The 26,856-nt window shown below is 39.3% G+C and overlaps 1 protein-coding gene across 1 annotated transcript in view; it reads right to left on the reverse strand.

Annotated features, from left to right (window-relative positions):
- Window positions 1-11,058: 11,058 nt before the first annotated feature.
- The window catches only part of SUCLG2 (succinate-CoA ligase GDP-forming subunit beta), a 330,026-nt gene continuing 314,228 nt past the window's right edge, over window positions 11,059-26,856 (reverse strand). The window contains exon 11 of the mRNA XM_019469764.2: window positions 11,059-12,078. Within this exon, the coding sequence (XP_019325309.1) occupies window positions 11,993-12,078 (86 nt within the window). The 3' untranslated portion in view covers window positions 11,059-11,992. The remainder of the gene's footprint in view (window positions 12,079-26,856) is intronic.

Consider the following 26,856-nt stretch of genomic DNA (forward strand, 5'->3'; position numbering starts at 1 on the left):
CCTCTACTTTTTCTCAGGTCAAAATGATTAAATGTGCCTGTTCCCTCCCCAGTCTCCGTTCTAATTAGAAAAAAATCATGGACAAAATAGCAGTCACTTCTAAAAATCAAGGAGGAGGTTTTGCCTGTGATTTCTCAATGAAGACCTATGCGACTTCTATTTTGGATGATGGATGCTATCAGATAATGACAAGAGATCAAAATTAAGGCAAGAAAAGCTGTAAGTCATTCTCCTTGAACAATCAGCTGTAGAGCTACATAGGGGAAGAGTTTGATATTTGTAGTATCATTTCTCATTTTTATTTGGGTCTTGTTAGCCCAAGAGTTTAATTTTCTTGCATTACTTTTTCTATTATTGTCTTTCCATTTTTATTAGGTGTCTGCCACTGGACTTCTCTATGGTGGGAATTTCAATGTCTCATATAGTTTTCAATACCAGCTTGGACTTTGGAATTACTCCACTGCCATGTTTTTGTTTTTGTTTTTGTTTTTGTTTTTGTTTTCTTATTGACCTGTCCACCTCTTTTTGTCATGTCACCCTTAACAGTGAAAGGCTGGAAGCCAGTCAGACACACACACACACAAGTATTTACTACAGGAAACATAGGGAGGGATGTTGGAGTCAGCTGAGGTTGAGGAAGGAGGAGCTAGGCAAGTCAGATAGCTCCATAGCACGTACCATAATAACTTGCAATTTGTACTAACAAACATTTCTGAGACCCAGACAGTCCCCATGGAAACAAGGCTTTGCTGTTGAAGTTATATCAAAATTCTCTTCAGTAAATAATCAGGGACAGCGTGTATTTACTTTCCTTCATTGTCCTCGTAAGAATGCTGAATCATCAAATGGAAAGAGAGAACAAAAGGAAAAGGATGCTATTGATTCCTGAATGATAGGTGAAATGCCTCCTAGAGGACTCCACCAATAAGGAAGAGATGAGACAATGGGAGTTTCAGGCTGAAGGGTTTTCAAAAACCCAGACAACAATGGAAAAGTACATTTGTCTTCAGGCTGGCTCATGACTTGCTAAAGAGGTTATGGTTCTGGGTAACTTATTGCCACTGGTGAATAATTACTGTGTTCCAAATAGCAAGACTTTATACTAGATCCTGACCAGGAGTGGGTCTAATTCTGTAGCGTCTGGAGCTTATATGATGAGAACAGGAAGCAGAGCCGAGGTAGTTTTTAAGAATGATAATGTAGGGGTACCTGGGTGGCTCAGTCACTTAAGCTCAGTCACTTTGGCTCAGGTCATGATCTCACGGTTTGTGGGTTTGAGCCTTACAGCCTTACAGGCTGACAGCTCAGAGCCTGGAACCTGCTTCTGATTCTGTGTCTCCCTCTCTCTCTCTCTGTCCCTCCCCCACTAGCACTCTGTCTCTCTCTCAAAAAGAAATAAACATTAAAAAATTTACAAAGAATGATAACGTAAAATCTTTAATATACAATAAAGTGCAGTGCATTGGAAGAACCCTCAAGCAAAAATAGGAGCCCTGAAGCTTAAGCTTCACTGATTTCTTGGTAAATCTGCCTGTGACCCTAAAAGTAGAGTAATAAATAATAACAAGGACACTAACAACAATAACAACAACAGGAACAACTATTATATGCTGAGTACCGAGATTTGCGCTAAGCACTTTACATTCATTGTCTCATTTAAAACTCACCATAATCCCATGAATTAGATATTGATTTTTGCAGATGAGGGAACTGAGACTTCGTAATTTACTGAAGGACAGACGGTAGTAGAACTCAATTTGAAATCAGAAATTCTGACTCAACACTCCAAGCTCTTCGCCACCAAAATAGGAGATTCTTAAGAAGTCTCAATAGTATTAAAGCATCATTAAGTGAGATAGCTGAGACAGACTTGGAAAGTTCACAAAAGGTTTTTTTTTTTTTTTCTAAAGGAGACACTATCTAAAGCAGTAGGTCTCAAACTTGGCACTACTTACATTTGGGGCTGGATAATTCTTTGTTGCGGGGGCTGTTCTGTGAGTTACAAGATGTTTAAAAACATCCATCACACTCTTCTCAGTTGGGATAATCATAAATGTCTCCAGACATTCCCTAATGTCCCCTGGCTGGGGATGACAAGGATAACCTCAGTTGAGAACCAATGACTTAAAGAATAAGAGGTAGCTAGGTAAAAAAGTGGCGGAGGAACACTCCAGAAAGAGCTCACAGCAAGAACAAGGGCAGAGTAGGGAGAAACAGCATGATAGGTACAGGGAAGGGAAAGCAATTTTATGCTACTTGAGGCTGAAAGTCAACACTTAGGATTACTTGGTGATGAAGTAGGAAGGGGTCAAATTTCAAAGGCCACTAAAAGTCATGCTAAGGGGTTAGAGTTTTATTCTATCAGAGGGGAGGGGATACATTTCTGTCTCTGGAAGACAGAAATGTCAATACAACTCTACCAGGAGGTAGACTGGCAATGCTATCTTCCAGTAAGATGTGCTGGGAAAGTCTTTCGTGCTAAACAATTGCATCAGTTTCATGAGGGAAATAGGGTAGAGAACAGATGAAGGCAGCCATGGAAACCTGTATGAAAAATCCATTCTCTTTTTGGCTTTTCTTAAAATAGAGAAGGAAAAATAAAGAACCACAAAGATGTGTCCATGAGCATCAACCTCGTTTACTTCCAAGCTGAGCCATTTAAGTAGTAAGAATTGAATTTTTATAGTATGGCAGACATCGTTCACTGCTTTATCTAATATCCACTCTCCAGTTAGTAGTAGTTAGTTGTCCTTACTAACAATATCCTGATTTTGTGGGGGCAACAATGTTATGCTCTAAGCTAAAATTACTTAGGAATTTTATGATTCCTATGCAACCAGAGGTAGCCAAGTGACCCAGACAAATAAGATATATGCAGGTGCTGTTGGGTGGGCTCCCCCTCCAAACTCACTAGTAAAAGTAAATACACAGTTAAATTCAGAATACTCTAATATTGTAAAGTGGGTGGTAAATCACTTATAACTCAAGTATAAATATTAAAAGGAAGAAACATTTAAAAACTATAACTACAATGATTTGTTAATAAGTAGACCAAGTAAAAAGATGTGAATTATAACACCAACAACATAAACTGTGTGTGTGTGTGTGGGGGGGTTATAAAATATAGAACTTTGTATGCATCTGAAGTTAAGTTGTTATTAGTTGAAAACAGACTGTTATAACATGGTTTATGTAAGCTTCATGGTAATCACAAAGCCAAAGTCTATAGTAGATAATAAAAGAGAAAGAGAAAGAGAAAGGAATCTAAGCATACCACTACAGAAAATCATCAAATTACAAAAGAAGAGAGCAAGAGAGGACAAAAGGAACAAAGAAACTACAAAACAGAAAACAATTAGCAAAATGGCAATAATGAGTCCATACTTATCAATAATTGCTTTAAGTGTAAATGGATTCAGATCTGCAATCAAAATACACAGAGTGGACAAAAGGTTTAAGAAAAAAACAAGAACCAACTATATGCTGACTACAAGAAACTCATTTCAGATTAAAAAAATTTTTTTAACATTTATTTTTGAAGGCGAGAGAGAACGTGAGTGAGGGAGGGGCAGAGAGAGACAGAGGGAGACACAGAATCCGGAGTAGGCTGCAGGCTCTGAGCCATCAGCACAGAGCCCAATGTGGGGCTTGAACCCATGAACTGTGAGATCATGACCTGGGCCAAAGTCGGACACTAAACCGACTGAGCCATCCAGGAGCCCCCACATTTCAGCTTAAAGATACACATAGGCTTGGGGTACCCGGGTGGCTCAGTTGGTTAAGCACCTAACTTCAGCTCGGGTCACCATCTCACGGTCCGTGAGTTCGAGCCCCGCGTGGGGCTCTGGGCTAATGGCTCAGAGCCTGGAGCCTGCTTCAGATTCTGTGTCTCCCCTCTCTCTGCTCCTCTTTCACTTGCATTCTGTCTCTCTCTCTCTCTCTCTCTCTCTCTCTCTCTCTCAAAAATAAGTAAACATTAAAAAAATACACATAGGCTTAAAGGGAAGAATGGAAATAGATATTCCATTCAAATGGAAACCAAAAGAGTACCTATACTTGTATCAGACAAAATAGATTTTAAGATAGAAACAATAACAAGACACAAAGGTCCTTATGTTATATAAAAGGGGAAATTCACCAAGAGGATATAGCAGCTATAAATATTTATGCGCCAATACTGGAGCATCTAAATAAATAAAGCAAATATGAAAAGATCTAAAGGGAGAAACAGACAGCAATATGATAATAGGAGACTTCAATACCCCACTTTCAACAATGGATAGATCATCCAGACAGAAAATCAATAAGGAAACAATGGACTTAAACTACACGTTAGACCACATGGGCCTAAAAGACAGAAAGAACATTACACTCAACAGCAGCAGAATACACACTCTCTAGGACAGATCATATGTTAGACCACAACACAAGTCTTAATAAATTTAAGAGTAATGATATCATATCAAGCATCTTTTCTAACCACAACAGTATGAAACTAGAAATCAACTATAAGAAGAAAACTGGAAAACTCAAATTTTGTGGAGATTAAATAACGTATTCCTGAGCAGCTAAAAGGTCAATCAAACAAAAAAATCAAATGGGAAATCCAAAAATATGTTGAGACAAATAACAATGGAAACACAATACAGCAAACTATGGGATGTAGCAAAAGCATTTCTAAGAGAACATTTATAGTGATAATTGCCTACATCAAGAAAAAAGAAAGATTTCAAATAAACAGCCTGACTTCATGCTTCAACAAACTAGAAATAAGGAAAAACTGAGCCCAAAGTCATTAGAAAGAAGGAAATAAGGATCAGAGCAGAAATTAATTATACAAAGTCAGAAAACACAATAAAAAAGTATCAGTGAAACTAATATAAACAAAATATAAACAAAATTGACAAACTTTTAGCTAGACTAAGAAGAAAAATGGGAAGACTCAAATAAAGTCAGAAATGAAAGAGACTTTATAACGAATGATACAGAAATATATGAATTGTAAGAAACTACAATACACAATTATATGCCAACAAATTAGATAACCTAGAAGAAATGGATAAATTCCTAGAAATTCAACCAACCAAGTTGAATCATGAAGAAACAGAAAATCCAAACAGACCAATTACAACTAAGGAGACTGACTCAGCAATCGAAAATCTTCCAACAAAGAAAATGCCAGGACCAGATGGCCTTACTGGTGAATTCTACCAAACATTCAAAGAATTAATACTTACCCTTCACAAACTCTGCTAAAAGACAAAAGAGGAGGGAACACTTCTAAATTAATTTTACAAGACTAGCATTATCCTCATATCAAAACCAGACAAGGACACTACAAGAAAAGAATATTGTAGTCCAACATCCCTGATGAAAAAATATATGAGAGTCCTGAACAGGATATTAACAAACAGAGTTCAACAATTCATCAAGAAGATCATACACCACGATCAAGTGGGATTTATTCCAAGGATGTAAGGATGGTTCAGCACCCATGAATCACTCAATATGTTACACCACGATAACAAAACGAAGGATAAAAAATCATACAATCATCTCAACAGATACAGAAGACGCATCTGACAAAATTCAACATTCACTTATGATAAAAACTCTCAATGAAGTGGGTGTAGAGGTACCTGAACATAATAAAGGTCATATATGAAAAGTCCACAGCTAACATCATACTCAAAGGAGAAAAGCTAAAAGCTTTTCCTGTAAAGTCAGGAATAAGTCAAAGATGCCTGTACTCACCACTTTTATTTAACACAAAAATTGAGAGTCTTTGCCAGAGTAATAGGCAAGAAAAATAAATAAAATGCATTCAGATTAGAAAGGAAAAAGTAAAACATGACATGGCAGTTTATATATAGAAAATCCTAAAGACTCCACCAAAAAAACTGACAGAACTAAAAAAAATTCACTAAAGCTGCAGGATAAAAACTCAATATGTAATAACCAGTTGCATTTTTATACACTAATAATAAACCATCAGAAAGCAAAATTAAGAAAACAATCCCATTTACAACTGCATCAAAAAGAACAAGATACCTAGCAATAAATTTAACCAAGGAGGGGAAAGACCTGTACCTGAAAAACTACAAGACATTGATGAAAAAACCTGAAGATAAACAGGAAGATATTCCATGCTCATGGATTGGCAGAGTTAATGTTGTTAAAATAACCATACCACCCAAAGCAATCTACAGGTGTAATCCCCATGAAAATTCCAACTGCATTTTTCACAGATATAAAAAACCATCCTAGTATTTGTATCGGAAACAGAGATGACCTCAAATAGCCAAAGAAATGTTGAGGAAGAAGAACAAAGCTGGAGGCATCACACTTTCTGATTCAAACCACATTACAAAGCTATAGTAATCAAAACAGTACAGGATTGGCACAAGAACAGATACATAGATGGAGCATAATAAATAGCTCAGAAATAAACCCATGCACACATGCACAATTAATATATGGAACGCAAGCCAAGAATCTGTAGCGGGGAAAGGGCAGTGTGTTCACTAAATGCTATTGAGAAAACTGGACAGCCGCAGGCAAAAGGAGGAAACTGGATCACTATCTACAAACACACACAGAAATCAACTCCAAATGGGTTAAAGACTTGAACAAGACTATTTTATTACTCCTAAAAGGAAACACAGGTGGTAGGATCCTAGACATTGGTCTTGGCCTCGATTTTTTTAAATTTATTTAACATCAGAAGCAAAGTCAATAAAAACAAAACTAAACACATAGGACTAGATCAAACCAAAAGACTTATGCACTGCATGGGAAGCAGTCAATAAAATGAATAGGCAGCTTAGGTTACAAAATGGAAGAAAGTATTCATACATAATATATCTGATGAGGGGTAATATGCAAAATACATAAAAAATTCATACAACTCAAAAAAAAATAACTAATAGACTAAAAAAAAAAATTCATACAACTCAAGAGCAAAAGAACCAAAGAGTCCAATCAAAAAATAAGAAGATCTGAATAGACATATTTCCAAAGAAGACATAAAGATGGCCAAAAGGTACTTGAAAAAGTGCTCAATATCACTAATCATCAGGGAAACTCAAGTCAAAACCACCAAAAGATATCACCCCACAAGTGTTAGATTGGGTATTATCAAAAAGGCAAGAAATAACAAGAGTTGGTGAGAACGTGGAGAACAGGGAACAATGGCTCATTGTTGGAGGGAATGTAAAGTCGTGCAGCCACGATGGAGAACAATATGAAGGTTCATCAAAAAATCAAAAATAGAATTACCATATGATCCAGCCATTCCACTTCTAGATATTTATCACAAGGAAACAAAACCACTAACGTGAAAAGATATCTGCACCTTCATATTTATTGCGGCATTATTTACACTAGCCAACACATACAAGCAATCTAAGTATCCATTACCAGATAAATGGATAAAGAAAATGTAGTGTACTGTATGCAACTATTATTCAGGCATACAAAGAATGAATTCTTGCCGATTGTGACAGCATGGATGAATCTTGAGGGCACTATGCTAAGTGAAATAAGGCAGAGGAAGACAAATATCATATAATCTGACTTTTATGTGGAATTAAAAAAAAAAAAAAGAACTTCTAGATACAGACAACAGATTGGTGATTGCCAGAGGAGGGGGTGGGAGGAAAGGGGTGAGCGGGGGCGGTCAAAAAGCACAAACTTCAAGTTCCAAAATAAGTAAGTCCTGGGGATGTAGTATACAGTATGGTGACTATAGTTAATAATACCGTATTATAACTTGAAAGTTGATAAGTGTGGATCTTAAAAGTTCTCGTGATAAGAAAAAAATATTGTAACTATGTGTAATGATGGATGTTAAACGGAGTCATTGTGGAGATCATTTTGCAATATGTACATATATATCCATTGAATCACTATGTTATACACCTGACACTAATATAATACTATGTATCAATTATATTTCAATTTTTAAAATGTCATGGTAACATACACTCTCTCCAAAAGTATTTGAAGGCACATACTCTTCACATTTTTACCAGCGTTGGGTAATAACAAATCTTAAATTCTTACTAACCTGATAGGTAAAAGGAAAAAATAAAGTAGCATTTTAAGTTAGATTTTAATTATGAGCAAGGTCGAATATCTTTTTATATTGTTTATTAATTCCTTCAATGTGTCTTTCTTTCATTCTTGTTAGGTGGGTGATTTATCATAGGCTTACTGGCCATTTGCATGGGGATTAGCTGTTTTATAATTTCCTTGTAAGAGACCAGGAATTAATACTAAACACATCTCAGTAAAGGATTATTTTCACGGTGCCAAATAGTTGTGAACCAGTTTGTAATTTATCAGTTTTATCTGATCCAAGATTGCTGAGGATGCCAGCATGTGTCTGAGATTATTTGCCCTTTAGATAAGACATTGCTACCAGCCTTTCTATAAGCACAGTGTTTAGACAATTCACAATTTTTTTATCTATGATAAGACATTTATGCTCTGATGGAGTCTATGTCCATGGTAGTGGGACGATTCATATATTGTCAATGGTCTTTGAGTATGAAACATAAATGATAAACTTCCTTTTACTTTTTTATACTTGAAAAAAAAAGTTGGAGGCAACAGGAATAAAGTGCTGGGTTAGAGAGCAATGAGATTCACAGCTAACGAAGGGGACCCCTCTCTTTCCATTTCTTTTTCCCCTCTCTTTCTGCTCTACCCCAAATCCAAAGGTCTGTCCCTCCTGCTCTCGTCACTCACTAAGCTGCAAGCTCACAAGCCTTCCAAGAATACCTCTAACAGTCACACTCTCTCCTGCCTCAGGAACACTGCATTTGCTGTTCCTTGTTCTGGGCCTCTCAGCGAGGCTGGCTTATCTTCCTTCAGGTTTCTGTTGGGAGGTCAGTTCCTCTGAGAAGACATACCTGATGCCCACCATAGGTGGCCACAGTTATTATATTTTATCACGAGACTCTGTTGGATTCCTTCCTGGTACGTACCACAACTATTTAATTGTGTGATTTAAAAAAAATGTAAATTGTAAAAAATGAATCATTTTGTGTATTTTTTTTTTATTTTCTATTTTCTCCCACATGAAAATAAGCTCCATGAGAAGCAGTTGGTTATCTGGTGTGCACTGAGTTGGCAAAATATCTCCTTGTCTTGTGCTTGGGCTATGGAAATACTCCCAGACAATGAGGGGAATCGAGCGGTGGGAATATGCTTTCCTGGGCTTGAGTGGGATAGATTACAAAGCCAAGGCTTCTCTTTAGGATGATATTGAGGAGAATAACATTTGCAATAATTCACATACCCCTCTCCAGACCCCTCCCCCCTCTAAAACAACCCCTGCAATTATAAGTGTCCTGGAGACTAGGTTTCAGGTTAGAGGTATGCTTGCTATCAATTTAGCTTGTGTTTAAGCAGAGCTATAATTAGGCTCATGGTATGAAAAGTTACATCAGTTTACACAGACACTTGATTGCTCAGCTCATCATTACCAAATGTCTATAAAAATGAACTAGAAGCTGGAACTTATCTTTGACTCATTCTCCTGCCTAATTACATTTAGGGAAAGAGGCAGTTGGCCATATATATTATTCACGGTCTACAAACTGCCATTTAACAATATTTGCCAAAAGAATAGCACCCACAAAAGGCAAGAAAAGCCAACAATATGTTTTCATTAAGTACGTGTATGTATAAATATGTGTCTATTTATATATAAAAGATATAAAATTATTTATTTATATTACATATACGTGTATATACATTTATCCAAAACTAATAGGATATATTTGTATTATTTATATTTATGTAAAACATATATAAATACCAAAAATAATTTGCCTAATTAATTAAGCGCAAAAAAGCCCAAAGTAGCAACTGCTCATGTATAACTACACATCAATTTTCATAAATTATATAGTCACTACATTACACATACTCCTCTTTGTTATCTTGAAGGTAGTTGCCAAGTTTAAACTGAATGGGTTTTTTATAACTCATAAGGAAAGAAAGTCTCCATCCTTTAAGGGACAATCCAAATGGGCATCTTAATCTATTCTCATATTTCTCCACTGTGTGTTTGAGTTCTTCCTAATGTCCTCAGATACTTTCACACTTTATAAAACAAACCATCCTCTCCTCTAAGGTTGAACAGGAGCTTACTCTTTAGAAAAGGTCAAGAAATATTCTTTCCTGAAAAGTAGTCTTACTGTCTGATAATGATTCCATCGCAACTCATTTGCTTTATGCCTTAAATCCGATGGCTACATATGACAGTATTTCAGTGCTCATCATTGCCCCAGTGCACTTGCTGCCTGATAACACAATAGGAGAGAAGAGACAAAAGTGGCCAGTGATTAACTAACACATTTCTCCCCAGAGCAAGTCTTTGGAATTCAAACAAAGGCTTCCAACACGTTGGGCTTTGTGATTACTACATTGGGCAACAATAGCCCAACGCAAACTAAGGATGCTTTCCCAAAGAGTCTCTATTAGAATGGACTGGTCTTACCCCTGAGTAAAGAAAAGCTGCTAAGACGGAATCCTTAGGGACCTCTTAGACTTCTTAGAAAACCTCTGGGTTTCATTGCTTGGCCATATGCCCTAGAATTGTGTGCGGGTTTAGGGTAACAAAACAGGAGACAAAAAAGGACCCTAAAAAAAATCACTCCTAAGACATGCAGTGACACTCAGCAGCTCAGTTAGATCACTTCCACAGAGAAGGGCGAGTGGGATTGTCTACTACCATCCATTCTTCAGGGTCACCTGGGCAAGGAGAACAGGAGGACCAATCTTTCCATAGCCTGATCCTAAAATCCCACAATCTGCATCTAAGCCTTTTGGGCAAAAAGGTCTGGGATGCCAGGGAAAGCTCCCCAGCACCTCATGCTTTCCAAAGTGACCTTGATAAAAACAGGGAAGCGACAATGTCGATGCTCATCTCAGGGGAGGCAAGGGAGAGGGAGGCCCCGATCAGGCGATAGAGAAGCTGTCTGCCGCTCCTTTCAAAGTACAAAAGATACTTTGCCAAATATTCAGAAGCACTCTTTGGAACTCTCATTTCTACTCACGTCTACTCATTTTTATTGAGATACAAAGCTTGTCCTCATTTGTGCAATAATAGGCGCTTGTTGCAAAATCATTTCAGTCATGAAATAACACCCACGACACGGTTCAGAAATTAAACTTGCAATTTAGCAGGACTACAAAGAACTGAAAAGAGCTTCCTCTTTCCAAAGCCAGCTATCCTAAGGTGTAATGTTTCAGTGCATTCTAACCGGATATGCTGAAGCTCATTCATAGAGCTTTGGCCCTTGATACGAATATAAATATGGGTGAAATATGTAAGCATACTGAATGAGAGGGGAAAGCCACAACAGTTCCCCAACATTCTTTCCAATTCTCATGGATCTTTTTCCACACCTGGCACTGTAGTCAAGAAAGTCCTTTTGTTTGTTTACTGAAACATAAATCTGCCAGGAAAGCCTAACTCTAAATTACTGTTGCATTTCTGATGGAAAGCTGCCACATAATTTAAATTTCAACAGCTCCACGGGTTCCCATATTTCTTATTTGTGATTTGCCACCTCACAGGCGAAGTGCACTGTACTATCATTTTAATAAATAGTCTCAGAATGAAGGTCGTTTTTCTTTGTGTTCAAACTCCATCTGCTTATTTATTTATTTTCTTTCTTTTTACTGACACATCCCGAGATCCAATAAAGGGCTTTGAAAAGTCATTTCATTTCAGAGGTAGCCATCACGTTTCAACAGCCAATAAAACAAATGACCAAATAGAATGATGTCTTCAAACTGCCAAAGAGGCGGTGAGTGAGCGACAACTCTGGTTGTGTCGCTTCGTCTAAAGGGAAAGGACTGTGGTGATTCGTCTTGTTTAGCCACGTAGCTGTGAGTCCACATTATTTTTTAGAAAATCAGCTTGGGTGGGTTTTCTCATCAACGAAGTGTTTCCCCCGTAAAGGCAGATAATTACCTAGCGTATGTGGGAAAATGGAGTCCACTTCATGAAAGAGACGGTACTTAGATACGGATTGAGTCCAACTGGATTCACGGTCCAAGCTGTGAAGAGATGGGTATCAAGCAGCTTTTAATCTCGTATGAAACAAAAGATTAAACTGTCAGTATTACGATGAACCACCGTGACGAGCCCTATGATGGAAACCACACTCTTAGAGCTGCTTCTGACGATATGTATGCAAGGAATAGATTTTTCCTGATAACGCATGTAATTAGAGTACAGAACAAAATGTTCTGTTCAAATTCTTGACATGCCCAACTAATAAAGGAAGAGAGGATAAGGCCCTTGCTATTTATTTGCATGAAAAAGCTTCAATATAGGATATACTTTAGAGAAATTAGTTTTTAATCTAGGTGACCAGATGAGATTTTTGACCCTGAACTGTTTTTTGAGTTGACCTGTGAGAATTTATGCAGAGATAAGGTTGCAGTGCTTACAAGCCAGACAGGCATTGCTTTTTTTTTTTTTTTTTTTTCATTAATTCCTGAATGTCTCATATAGTCAAGAGAAGCAGAAAATTGGTCCTTTTAAGAGCCCACTGTACGAGAATTTGCTTTTATGAAACATAATCAGCAAGGGTTGGTAGGAATCTTAGCAGGAATGTATTCTTTTTAAATTTAGACATTCAAGAAGTTAGACACATTGATTCAGCAGTGATGGTTCTCCACTGACCTGTATAAAACAGAAATCTGCAGTTGTATATTGTTATGAATATATTTGAGAGGGCCCCTGCTATCATACTATCAGCTTTTCAGGGTGAATTATGGACCACACAACGGGTACTTGAAAGAAAGCTTTACATCAACTCTTGTGCTTGTTTTTCCATGATAAGGGTTACTGTCACCTCAATGGTTATACACAAGAAACTGCTTTTAAGAGAAGTATTTTCCTTGTTTTTAAAAATAACCGGTATCAACATTATCCATACAATACATTACGTAACTGCAGACATCTACACTTAGGATGCAATAAAAAATAGGTAACGCATAAGATAAAAGGCAAATGTATCAAAGCTGTGTTGCTAACATCACTTGAAACACTAACAAGTAAGAATAACATGCAGATATGAACCATGAAAGTAGTCTGGCTTCTGTTAGTAAGAGACACCAAGTTCCACTCAAATGCTCAAGCCAGATCCAGAGGGCTCCTCTTTGCTTCCTCCTTTTACCTTTCCTTCCACTTCCGAGCCATCAACAAGTTCTGTCAATTCTCCCTTCTAACATGTGCCATGAAGTGGTCAATCCTTTCTAGCTCCATCCTGGACCAGACCACCACCCCTGGTTGCCCGGTCTCCTAAAAAAGTCTTTGTTGTGTTTTGAAGTTCTCTATCTCTGATACCCTTTATTCCATCTTCCATAAAGTAGAGGGAAGAATCGGAGTAAGTTGATCTAGCTTAAAATCTTCAATGTCTTCCCACTGCATTTAGAAAAAATCCAAGCGTATTAAATTCAGAGCCTCTAAAGGTTAGCCTCTGCTTCTCTATCTAACCTTGTTTCCCATGGAAGCAACAACAGTGTACCCATACCTCTTGGCCACCCTAAATTCTTTCTTATTTCAAGGAATGCTCTTCTTTATGTTTGGACTATGTTTCATCCTTCTCTTTTCCTCCTATCTCAGCTAAAATAGCTTCTCCTTGGAGAGCTCTTTCTTCATTGGTATATCTAGAGTAGATCTTGTCCCATTCGGCAATTTCTTTTGTTGTACTTTTCAAAATTTGCAATGATTTTGTTGACTTTTTCTTTGTCCATCTCCCCCCCGCCCCCACCCCCCCCCCCCCAAATATCAGTGTTGTGAAGGCAGGGATAATGTTACTGTTGTGTTTACATGGTGAGCCCTCCCTCAGCATTTGTTGAATGAATATATATTAACTTATTGCCACTGTGCTATTGAACTCTGCTTTCATAGACAGAGGCTGCAAAAACACAGAAATGCAGATAAATTCCAGGGGGAAAAAACAGTCCTTGATTTGGTTCATGTTCAGGAAGCACAGGTTTTCGTTTTTTCCCTACTGTAACATAAATGTTCAATTCTACCTAATTTTCACAAGGGGAAAGTAAAAGGAATAGATATTCCCACACATCACAATCATAAAGCTTACTCAAAGTGTCTATATATTTTTTATTTGTGAGTGGGTGAGCCAGAATTTCCTCTGGATGTGAGCTAAACCCTTTTGGAAGTTTTCTATCTCTTTGGGGCCACTTAAGTAACAGGAAGATACTAGAGTTGTTAACGGTCCCAGAGTGCCACATTTATTGCCAAAGAATATGTAAGCTGACTGTACTCATCTTCTGTATTCACTGTACAAAACAACCATAACAGGCTTGTAAAGAAGTGAAAAAATTCTTGGTTGACATTATTGAAAGCTCTTACATATCAAGCTACAATAAGAGAGCTGAAGAAACCATTTTCTTCTTAAAATTTTTTTTAAATATTTATTTATTTGAGAGACAGAGAGAGAATGAGAATGAGTGGGGGAGGGGCAGAGAGAGAGAGAGAGACACAGAATCCGAAGCAGGCTCCAGGCTCTGAGCTGTCAGCACAGAACCCGACACGGGCCTCGAACCCACGAACCGTGAGATCATGACCTGAGCTGAAGTCAGACACTTAACCAACTGAGCCACCCAGGTGCCCCTGAAGAAACCATTTTCTAACAACAAATAAGGAAAAAGGATTTTATGGACAAATGTGCTTTAAATGGACAAAATATTTTTACATCGTCCTTCTATTTTAACTTGAGCACTATTTTCTTACTATTATCCATTGCTCACAGGAAAATTGGAAAGCAAGAGAAAAAGAATTAATGAACAAACTACCCCTATACTTATTAACCTAGCAGAATTGCCAAAGGTATGAATTTTATTCCATGTAATTCAAAACTTAGCAAACATGGACATAGTAAGGGACATAATGGAAACTTCATGGAAACTTTAAAAACAAAATGGATGATTTTGAGGGAATATGTCCAACACCAATTGTTAAAAGCACATTCTTTTCTGCAATTAGGGATAATGTAATAGCAATTTTTGTAAGCATGGCTCAAATATGATTGAGTGAAATGTTCTTTCATGTAAACCAGGAACAGATACTGTCAAATAGAACTAATCCAGTTATATATAACAGTCTATCCGTCAAGATTAAGGCAGTAGGGGGATTCTGACCTCATTAGGTAGACAGGATCATGTGTCCCCAAAATGCTGCCTACCCCATATGAAGGGATTCCAACCAAACAGATGCAGGGTGGACACAGAGGCATTGATAGGGCCTCTGTGGTTCATGGCACTGGTACTTCCCCGGCTTTGACATGCTTACTTAGGCACACACATGAACCTGTGAATTTGTGGGTCCACATATGCCTGTGGGCACATTTGGATACAACCCATGTGTCAGAGGGAGTAGTAGAGTAATACTGCAAAATTCTGGGCATTAGTAGCAAACAGGAGTAGAGTATCGCCAAGTCTCTTTCTAGGATCAAAAAGATCCTTACTGGTTGGACTCAACCAGCTTGTTCGCCACCAAGAAAAGGGGTTTGAAAGTCATCCTGTGTCTGCAGGTCAGGCAGAACAGACATCTCTAGGAGAGAGACGGAAAGCTACCGGACTGTGTAGTCAGAAAGAGAAGTCCTTCTACAGAATCACAAAGGCACCTTCCCTCAAATGATGGGGCGGGGGGGGGGGGGGGGGATGTGCCCACTTAACAGCTAATCTGAATCTGAAGCTAGAGTTCTTCTGGTGGAGTAACAAGATTACCACGATGATAAGTTGGCTGCTCTCGCACATCCCAGGGTGAGACGAGAATGACAGATACTTACAGGAGATCGGACCTATTAACCAAACTCTTCAGCAGCTGCTAAAAAAAGAGAGGAAAAATGAAAAACTAGAGCCTCGCTGTGACCACATACGCACACCCACATGCACGAAACACATGTGCACACACACATGCACAAATACATGTCCACACCCCTGCACACACTCACAAATACACACACATACACTAGTTGGGATATACTTATACCAAAAACAATTGTTTCTCTGAAATTTAAATTTAACTGGGCACCTTGTATTTTCTCTGGCATTTCTACCTCCGTATCTATTCAGCTTTTAAATTCCAGTCTGCTTTGCTGGCCACTGTAGGAATTTAAATTCAACAGATCCTGAGATTGGGCTTCAGAAGCACATGATTGATTGAGAAGGCTCACAGAGAAAGGGAGCCAGGGAGAGGGGCAGGAGACCAGGGGAGAGAGCTATGCAAGGCCGTGTATTCAGCTGGACCTTAGCTTTAGCCTAATCCCAAGAAAAGCTCTGAATTACAGACTGGACCCCATAGTTGGTCCCACTTTGGAGCAAGGAGGGGTGGCCTTTTGTGACCTGTGTTAGGCATTTACGGTAGGCAGCTCCCAGAACTGGGAATAACTTCCCAAGTGAGACTAACCTACTTTGCTGAGAATTCTCTGGGGAAGAAGGTAAATGTCAGCCCTCAGCAATGAGCAATAACATTCATAGCAGGTGGGAGACACGGGAACCTTCCGGGTAAAGAGGATCTTGGCATCAACGTCAACTATAGATATCCTAGTTGTAGGTAGCCAGTTGGACTACATGGACCATCTTTTCACGTTCAAAATCTACTCACGATTTTGATGTTTCAAAAAGGCAGCATTATTTACTGAACCTGCCTTGGCAAGACTTAATTCTGTCTGGACATACTACACAACACAAACACAGCACTAGTAATAGATATTTCTTTATAATATCTATATGACCTTTATCTGTGATCCAATCTAATTTAATCCAGTAAGCAGTTACTGAGCACTTACTATGTGCAAATCATGACTATGTATCCCTTGGTGTTCTTCTCAAGCACTCTGTGACATAAGCAGGCTAGATCTCCTTAGCTTCATGTCTAGCAAATTAGAGAACACAAAATCTACCAAATATTCCAGTAAATACCATTGAGGGCCTTCATAGAGGTTAATTTACTTTCCCACAGCCACAAAGCTGAAATGTGGAAAAGTCAGAACTTAAAACCAAGTTTTCTGAGACTCCCTTCGTTTTTGAATAAGTATTCAGACCAAAGTATTCCTAAGTGGGCATTTATAAATAATAAACATGCATGGTCCTAGAAAGTTAAATAGAAATTCATCTGGTAAATTTTCTTTAAAGCTATTAATTTTGCAGGAACATTGGATTCACAGGAAGTTCTAAAGATAGTACAGAGATGTCCCTATATCTTGCTTCCTCAATAGTTATATCGTACCTAATTATAGTATCAAAACAAGGAAAATGGGAAAATGTGTATGTTACAGTTCTATCTCATCCTCTCACATGTGTAGATTGATGTAACCACTTTCATAATCCAGAAACAGAACCATTCTGCCACCATAAAATATTCCCATATGCTACTCTTTTAACATCACACTTGGCCACACTTTTCCACCATCCTGAACACCTGGCAAATACTAATATTTTTTCTCCATCTCCATATTTTTGTTATTTTGATAATCTTACCTTAACGGAAGCATACAATGTGTGACCTATTGGGATGGGCTTTGATCACTTGGCATCCCGTCCTTGAGTTCTATCCAAGGTTAAGACGTTTATCACTCGCTTACTCCTGTTTTATTCCTGAGTGGCATTCCATGACCTGAATCTACAACATTTTGTTTAACCATTCACCTACTGAAGGATATCGCAGTTGTTTCATTAATTTTATGTATTGTTTTGTATTCAATGTTATTGATTTCTGTGCTTATACTTGTTATTTCTTTCCTTGTGCTCCCTTTGGGTTTAATTTGCTCTGATTTCTCTCATTTCCTAAATTGTTAAGATTTGATTATTGATTTGAGGCTTTTCACCATCTCTAATTCCATGGGTGATTTAGAAGTAGGTTGTTTAGTTTCCAAGGGTTTGGAGATTTCCCTGTTACCTGTTTTTCATTTCTAGCATGAAGAACACACTCTGAATGGTTTTAATTCTTTTAAATTTGTTGGGGAATGTTTCATGGCCCAGATTATGGTCTATGTCAGTGCCATCCCATGAATGCTTGAACAAAGTGTGTATTCTGCTCCAGCTGGGAGGGGGGTTTTATGTGTATTGATTAGATCCTGTTGGTTGATGGTGTTGATGATATATCTTTGCTGACATTCCGTGCTGGTGTTTTGTCCATTGTTGAGACACGGCTGTTGACGTCTCTGGCTGTAATTGTGATTTGGCCCATTTCTCCTTTCGGTTCATTCAGTTTTTCCTTCACATATTTTACGACTGTAGTGTTAGGTGCATATCCATTTAGGGTTAAGTATGTATTTTTGGTGGGTTGACTTTTATCCTACGTACTGTCCCTCTCTGTCCCAGGTAATTTTATTTGATCCAAACTCTACTTTGCCTATTATTAATATAACCACTCTTGCTTTATTTTTCTTTTCCTTTTCCCCCCTTTTTTTCACTTTATAAATTAACAGCTTTGTTGGTATATAATTCAGATATCATAAAATTCACTCTTGTAAAGTATACACTTCAGTGGTCTTTAGTACACTCACAGGGCTGTACTACCCTCATGACTACCTAATTTCAGTACATTTTTACCACCAGAAAGGAGCCCTACAACCATTCCTCCCTCCATCCAGATCCCAGAAACACTAACTTAACTTCCCGTCCCTATGGATTTGCCTATTCTGGACATTTCCGATAAATGGAATCCTATCACATATAGCCTTTTGCAACTGACTTTTTCCACTTAGCATAATGTGTTCGAAGTTCCTCCACGCGGTAGCACGCATCGGCACTTCATTTCTTTTCATGGCTGAATAATACTCTGTCCTATGGATATACCACATTTTCAAATCCACACTGTCCGGATTTCAGTGGGACTTAGGATTCTTCTAGGATCTCGTTAGAGAGCCCGCTTCCCTGGCTCTAAAATCCTCTTCTGCCCCGGCCACAGCCATTTCACTATGATGTCGCATAGGAAGAAATGTTCATCTCTTTGCTAGATCTCCAAAGCCCGCCTTTGCCTAGTGATTTTTGCCCAAGCTAGGAGCTAATCGCAAATTTTTGCAAGTTTCATTGTTTTGTTCTCAAATTCCTTCAAGCCTTTGCTCATCTCTCGGGTTTAGTGTCCAAAACTTGATAGTTGGTCTGTTATTTAATGATTCTCGGTGTAGCCAGACCATGTTAATCTTTTATAACATCTACATTGCTAAGATAACCTTATTTAAAACTATTAAATATGAGCCATATACAATACCTGCAACATAAGTGTCAGTCTGTGATTGGTGAGTTGGGTGTATCCGTAGGTTACCACAGGAAAGAAAAAGCATACTCAAGATAGGAGCATAATTACAGAAACTGTTCACACAAAAGAGGTATTTGCAGAGAACTGTTTACAAAAATGATATTGAAGAATAAAGTGTGAACAGCAGCCCATCTGTCACCAGACCCAGGCCTGCAAGGACAGAGGAGCAGCTACCGCCACCTGGGAGGGGACAGCCATGGAGAGAAGTCCATTTTGAGAACAGTTTAGAGAGCATGCAGGCCAAGGCAACCTCCGAGCGGGGAGAGAGAATTATCCAGATCTCTCTTCTCTCCTCCAAGCTCTTCTTAGGGCTCCTAATGGTTGAACTTAAAAGGAAGTCAGGGGACAAGGGAGCTGACATCAGCCTCTAAGGACAGGATGCCAGGTAAAAAAAAAAAAGGTACACAAGGGATCTGGAGGGGTGAAAGACGGTATTCAGCCTAGGTGGTTTGTTTATTAGTATCCAGGCAGACATAAATAGCAGATTGGTTAGACAGGATGCTGGGAGAATATCTGAGAATCAATTCTTGAATCCTATCAATTACTCAGACTGATATTACCAATTTAAATGATTAGAAAGTCATCAGTTTTGTAAAAACTCATGCTTATGAAATACTGATGATAGCTTTTATCTAGTGTCCCTATAACCAAAATATATGAGGTAACCCGGGCTCAGGGTTTCAGGTTACTCTATGATAAATTTGCCTGAGAAGGCAATCATGATATTCAGACAGAAACTATTGAATAATTTTTACAATCTTCCAATTTCTCATCCTCAGCTTCTGCCATGCTTTCTGGTGCCTCACACCTGTCTCTTATTCACCTTATAAAATACAGGAGCCTAGAAAAAGAAGGGGAACAAGGGAGCATAGGACTGCTTCCCACTGATTTCATCTGACTCACTGAGTATATATGCATTCCCCAGCTTGAACTCTATAATATTTTTCATTCCCTAACATAGTGCACAATTGGGAAACCCATTTTATTTTTAGCTTCCCTGAGCTCACAGAACTACAGGATCACCTTTAAAGGCAGCCTGACTTTATCTTGGCTATTCAGTATGATTTTTGGATACAACACAATTACCACAAGCTTTGAGATACAGGAAGTATCTCAAACCCCATGACCCATGACTGATATTAATGCCAATATCTTCCCATGGAACAGAAGGACACTGAGAAAACAGGAAATGGGGGAAAAAAGATGGATTGGTGATTACAAAGAAAGGCAAGAGACTATAGAACCTCTATGTTCTCAGAGGATGCACCAAAGTCAACATACTTCATGAGCTAATGTGCTCCAGAGGGAAGAGGAGGGAGGGCAATGTGGAGAAACAAGAGCCTGGGGCACTGATGTTAGAGGAAATGGAACTTCCAGAGAATAGAGTGGCAGGAGAATGCCATTCACCACCAGCTGTCAGCATGGGACGATGGAGTGGGAGCAGAGAAAAGGAGCTGTCTTTCGGAAAAGTATTAAGCAACTATTGAAAAGAATGTATTAGCTACCAAAAACTACTGATTTTGAGACAATTTTGTACTTTCCCGAGGAGGATATAGATACTATTAACATTTTTAGTAGATATGAGACCAGACTCTACCGTAGCAAATCAACGTTGTAATGAACTCTGGTGAAATTATTTCATTTCTAATGTTAGATTCTTCTCATTAGAATAATTGTCTAAGTAAGAAAGGATAGATGGTAACTTTCTCTTATGTTCACTTGTTCTAATTGCCAGTATTGCCTAATTTGTCTCTTTATTAGTAAAGTACACTATCCTGTGTTTTCATATTGAAAAACACATATTTTTAATGAAACATGGCAGTGGAAATTCTTAAAGGTTTTATGGTTTCCATGAGTTTGTGTTTCCTCTGACAACTGGTTGTAGAAGATTCAGGTAAAGTATCAAATAAGCCAATTAGGTGCTTTCCTTAATACTGAGACATGAATAACAGTCAGTAAGAGAGCTTTATGCAGGATATTCTTTTTCTTTCTTTTTTTAAAGAGAGAAAGAGAAAGAGAGAGAAGGGGAGGGGCAGAGGGAGAGAGAGAGAGAGAGAGAGAGAGAGAGAGTGAGAATGTCAGCCAGGCTCCATGCTTAGCATGGAGCCCAACTCGGGGCTTGATCCCATGACCCTGGGATCATGACCCCAGCTGAAATCGAGAGTCGGATGCTCAACCACTGGGCCACCCAGGCAGCCCAGGGTATTCTTTTTCTTTTCACTGCCCTCACCCATCATCAATGAATATTCTATTGATTATTAAAATAAAATTTAATCCCCAGCACCTGTTATTTACTTTACCCCAAATGTTACAGACCTACTTATCTAAAAAAAGAAAGCCTCATCCACTTATTAAATGGGAATCTACGTGAAGTGACAAACACCAAGTGGTTTGAGATTGCATTCTGCATCTGGAAGGGATCCCTAAGACTGCTACACTCAACATGAAAAATAAATATTTACTTAAATTTCTACCCACATAGTAAATATCAGTGTCAGGAATGATAATGAGAATAATATTTTAATATAGCAGGTTTTGTTTGGCGAGTTAATAGAGAAGATGCTTATTGGAAATAATTTTAAAAATATTAAAGTTTTCATCACTGCTCTTTGGTATGTGAAATTGATGTATAAATAAAATGTTAATAGAGGCTGGTGGTTCTACTCAGAATTCCCAATCGGTGTGCTCAGGGTACGTGAAAAGTATGCAAGGATATTAATACCTACAAACGTCAGGGGTATGGGTTGGGAGGCCCCAGACCATAACCAGCCTCTAGTATCTTGTACATATACGCTATGTATGTCTTGACATGAAAATACTTAGAAAGTGCTGGTCTCTGTTCCAGACTGTTACATTAAAAAAGATGCATGAACTGTTATGTACATGAAGCTTGGACAGGATACTATGAAATCATTTTGTTTATAAAAGTCTTCTTCAGGGGCATCTGGGTAGCCCAGTCAGTTAAGCGTCTGACTCTTGACTTCCGCTCAGGTCACCATCTCACAGTTCGTAAGTTTGAGCCCTGAGTCGTGCTCTGTGCTGACAGTACAGAACCTGCTTGAGATTCTCTTTCTGCCCCTCCCCCGCTTGTGCTCATGCTCGCTCTCTCTCTTTCGAAATAAACAAACTTAAAAAAAAGTCTTCCTTGCAATCACGTATTTAATTTGAAGGGAAAAATGCATTTTCTCCTCAAAATTTGCTTCCAGGTTTAAAAACAAGAGTCCACCTTCAGCTTCAGGGTGAAACTTCCCATTTGGGAGAGGGCAGTGAGGGGTTTGTAAATTCCTTAATGTGATCGGCATGGTTGGCCTGTTTTTCATTCAGGGATGACCTAATTTCTGTACAGCTGCATGTCCGGAGCCTGGCAAAGGTGTTTAGATACTTGACCGAAATGCCATGTGATATATGATCTTGATATGCTGCATGCCTCTTCATTTGGAAAATATCACCTGTGACAAGGTGCATGAGCTTTCCAAGGGAAGGAGCTTGAAAGTCACTAGGAAACCTAACCCTGGGTGAAAGACATCTGATGTTACTGGTATCTGACATCAGTAGTTTAGATATATATTTTTTTCATTCTAAGCAATAGCAGAAGAGGGGGGAAAGAATATATAGCTTTTGAAAGTATAAAAGAGGCCAAATATCTACACCTCTCCTCAGAAAATTGTGGTTTGGAATGGTAAGGATACTCTCGTTCCCAAGAAAACACTCATTGGATCAAGCAAAGAGGTCAAATCTACCCCTTTTCATGAGGGTATTCAAAAACCTATGCAACGTGTCTGAAAGTATGCTACCCACTGTTCAGACAGCTTCAATGATACCCCATTTGTTCCACGACATAATCACTCCCCATTTCCCTACCACTCATGGTCTTCAGCACTCGTACTACCTGGCTCTTAAGTGACTGAGCACTGAGCCCTCATAACAGAAGAGACGAAACGCTTGATGAATTCCACAGAAACAGAAACACATTTCCTCCCAGGGCAACTCGTCTTCAAGCAAAGTTTTAAGTCCATGAAAAAAACAAATTACCATTAAGAAAACAACACTACTCATGTTAATTGACTCATTCTCTGTCAGTAATCATTAAAAAGGCCAGATGAGCCAGTGTTTATAAATTCGTATTTTTAGTGGGGGTGTTTGACTACTCCATAGATCTTGCCCTCTGCCTGACTGTTCCTTTAAAATATTTGATTTATGGTGGTTAAGTGGAAGCTAGGGTCGACCATTAATTGACTACAAACACATCTGGGTAAACCCAGATATTCGTAACACGATTATAAAAAAAATGTCTTGCATCTCCATGCTAAACAGAGAACCTCCAACATGAAGTTTTACCTTCTTTGAAGCCAAATGCACCAGTAATTAAAAGACATAACCCCTGGGTTGAATTCAGCTTATATAGTGTTTCTTTATATTGTATAGTATTTTTAAACAAATTGGAATTAGTAACATCTGAAAGTCAAGATATTTTACATTAGATCAAGTTCATCACTGATATCTAGTAAAACACGGAAAGTTCCCTCAACCTGAGTCCCATGTCACCCCTTGGCAACACTGAGCCTGTGGTCCGCAGGGACTCGTCACAGCTGACCCTTTAAGCAGGGGTGAGCTATCCGGTTTGTACAGTTTCTTATCCAGCTCAGTCATTCAGATATTCATTTATACATACATTCAATAAATATCTCTTAAGTATCTACTATGTGCCACAAGACATTTTGCTAGATTCCGTGTTCCTAGAATGTACAATCTAAGGGGCAATGGAGAGTAAACAGCTCTATAAAATTACGAATTTAAAAGAATGCAATGAGGAAAAATGTGAGGGTGCTACGACCATCTGCTAGAGGGTCCTGAAGGGTCATGGGGGTGGAGCAAAAAGCATCAGAGGTTTCCTGAAGGAGCAAATCTCCAAGCTGAAATGTGAAAAACCAGGAGGGGTGAACCAGGACCAGTGCGTTGCAGGGAGAAAGAACAGTAGGAGGGAAGGCAAAAGCAGGGTGGATTGTTCAAAGACCTAAGAAGAAATGGCTGGCACAGAATGAGGCTGAAGCAGATGTACACAGGGTGAGACCAGGAATCTTGTGGGTCATGTTAAAATCATTGGCCTTTGTCTTTAAGAGAAGCGAGTGGATGCTTAAGGACTTTTTCAGCAAGTAGGTAGCAAGAGAACCGTGTTTTACAATGATCGTTCTGACTACTGGGTGGAAAAGGGTTTTTGTGGGGGGCAAGCATGGAAGCAATTTCGGATGATATGCACTACAGTTGACCTCATGGAAAGGGCTTCAAAAACTGACGTGCAGGGGCGCCTGGACGGCTCAGTCAGTTAGCGTCTGACTCTTGATTTCTTGATCTCACAGTTGTGAGCTCAAGTCCTGCATCAGGCTCCACGCTGAGCATGGGGCCTGCTTAAGATTCTCTCCCTCTCTCTCTCCCTCTGCCCCTCTCCCTCACTTGCACTCTTTCTCTCTAAAATTAAAAAAAAAAAAAACAAAACTGACATGAATGTTAAAAACCTGAATGATACGAGAAATGGCACAAGACCGTAACGAGAGACCTTTGGTTTGCTGCTCCAGATCTACTTTACCCTGCTGCGTACCCAGGAGGCTGAGCCACATGGACTCCATCCGCAGGCTCCCTCACCTGCTACGTTCTGGTAACATTCATTTGATGGGTGTGCCACCAACGGGAGATCAGGGGATAGGATCAGAAGAGCGACATCAGGGCATTTATTTACCCAGCTCCCTCCCGGCTGGACTGTAGTGGTTACATTCTTCCAAAGGGCGTGGCTCTTGTCAGAATGTACTCTTTCCACTTTCCTTCATCTTTCCCTGTCTTTGAGCTTCAAGGTTAGGGGCAGTGATGGCATTCCACTGTTGCCCAAGCAAGGATTTCATCACTCATTGTTAGTTTCTCCTAACTTCTGCCCACACATTCCTAAACAGTCCTTTCATTTAAACTCTCTTTGGTTGGGGCGCCTGGGTGGCTCAGTCGGTTAAGCGGCCGACTTCGGCCTAGGTCATGATCTCGCGGTCCGTGAGTTCGAGCCCCGCGTCCGGCTCTGTGCTGACAGCTCAGAGCCTGGAGCCTGTTTCAGATTCTGTGTCTCCCTCTCTCTGACCCTCCCCCGTTCATGCTCTGTCTCTCTCTGTCTCAAAAATAAATAAACGTTCAAAAAAATTAAAAAATAAATAAATAAACTCTCTTTGGTTACCCCCATTTGAATATGCCATTTGTTTCCTGCCAGGATCCTTGGACTTAACCTAAATCATTAGCATTAGTTGGAAACAAGTCCAGTGAGGAGCTTTTTAAAACTCCTAATCCTCCTACCTTTAAAGGTGAAGAGACAAAAGAAATGATAATTAAACCACAATGACAAAGCCAAAAGAAAAGCATTTAAGATGCATCATTCTGCCAGTTCTCTTTCCTATAATGAGGTCAAGAAGGCATCAAGAACACTTAAACACACAAGAGAGGAACGGAAAGGGAATTGTAGCAGATGCTGTTTTGTAGCAAACACTGTTTTGTAGCGGATGCTGTGATGTGTTGCATAGATACCCTCTTCGTGCCTGCACCTCCCTCCTCCTTCTCAGTTGCTGCCAGTGTTGAGTGTTGGTGGCTGACGGGTCTCAGCTGAGTTGCACTCCAGGCCATGCCTTTCTTCAAAGCAAGCCTGCACACAAAGACTGACTGATGGCATAGAAAGGCCCAAGTAGGTCAACTCTGACCTGAAGCTACCTAGCTTCATTCAGGCTAATGTTCTAGTGCAGCCAAAATACCTCCTCTCTGCCCAGTCCTTCTTTCCACACCCCTCACAGATGTTGATCCCAGGGGCACGCCCCAGTAAATTTCCTACCTGCTAAATTCTACTTCATAGTCTGCTTTCTGAACTACCTGACTTAAGACAGGTATAATGAGCCATTTTCTTATACAGATGTAAAAACATCAAATGTCAGAATTTTAAGTTCAGGTATGATAATCAAAAAATATAGTGAGGGGGCGGCCGGGTGGCTCAGTCAGTTAAGCATCCAACTTTGGCTCAGGTCATCTCACAGTTCATGAGTTCGAGCCCTGCAACAGGCTCTGTGCTGACAGCTCAGAGACTGGAGCCTCCTTCGGATTCTGTGTCTCCCTCTCTGCCTCTCCCCCACTCATGCTCTGTCTCTGTCTCAAAAATAAATAAACACTGGAAAAAATAAAAAAAAATATAGTGAGCTTAATAAACATCCACACAAGGTAGATACTCAAAAAAAAGTTTATTTATTTTAAGAGAGAGAGAGCAGGGGCGGGGGGAGGGACAGAAACAGAAGAGAGAGAATCCCTATGAGGGGCTCAACCCAATGAACTATGAGATCACAACCTGAGCTGAAACCAAGAGTCAGACGCTTAACTGACTGTGCCACCTGGGTACCAATGTGATACTTTTTTTTTTTTTAAACATTTATTTATTTTTGAGACAGAGAGAGACAGAGCATGAATGGGGGAGGGGCAAAGAGAGAGGGAGACACAGAATCGGAAGCAGGCTCCAGGCTCTGAGC

This window comes from Panthera pardus, unplaced genomic scaffold, assembly GCF_024362965.1.
Source record: "Panthera pardus isolate Hobbes unplaced genomic scaffold, ASM2436296v1 HiC_scaffold_8, whole genome shotgun sequence".
NCBI lineage: Eukaryota > Metazoa > Chordata > Mammalia > Carnivora > Felidae > Panthera > Panthera pardus.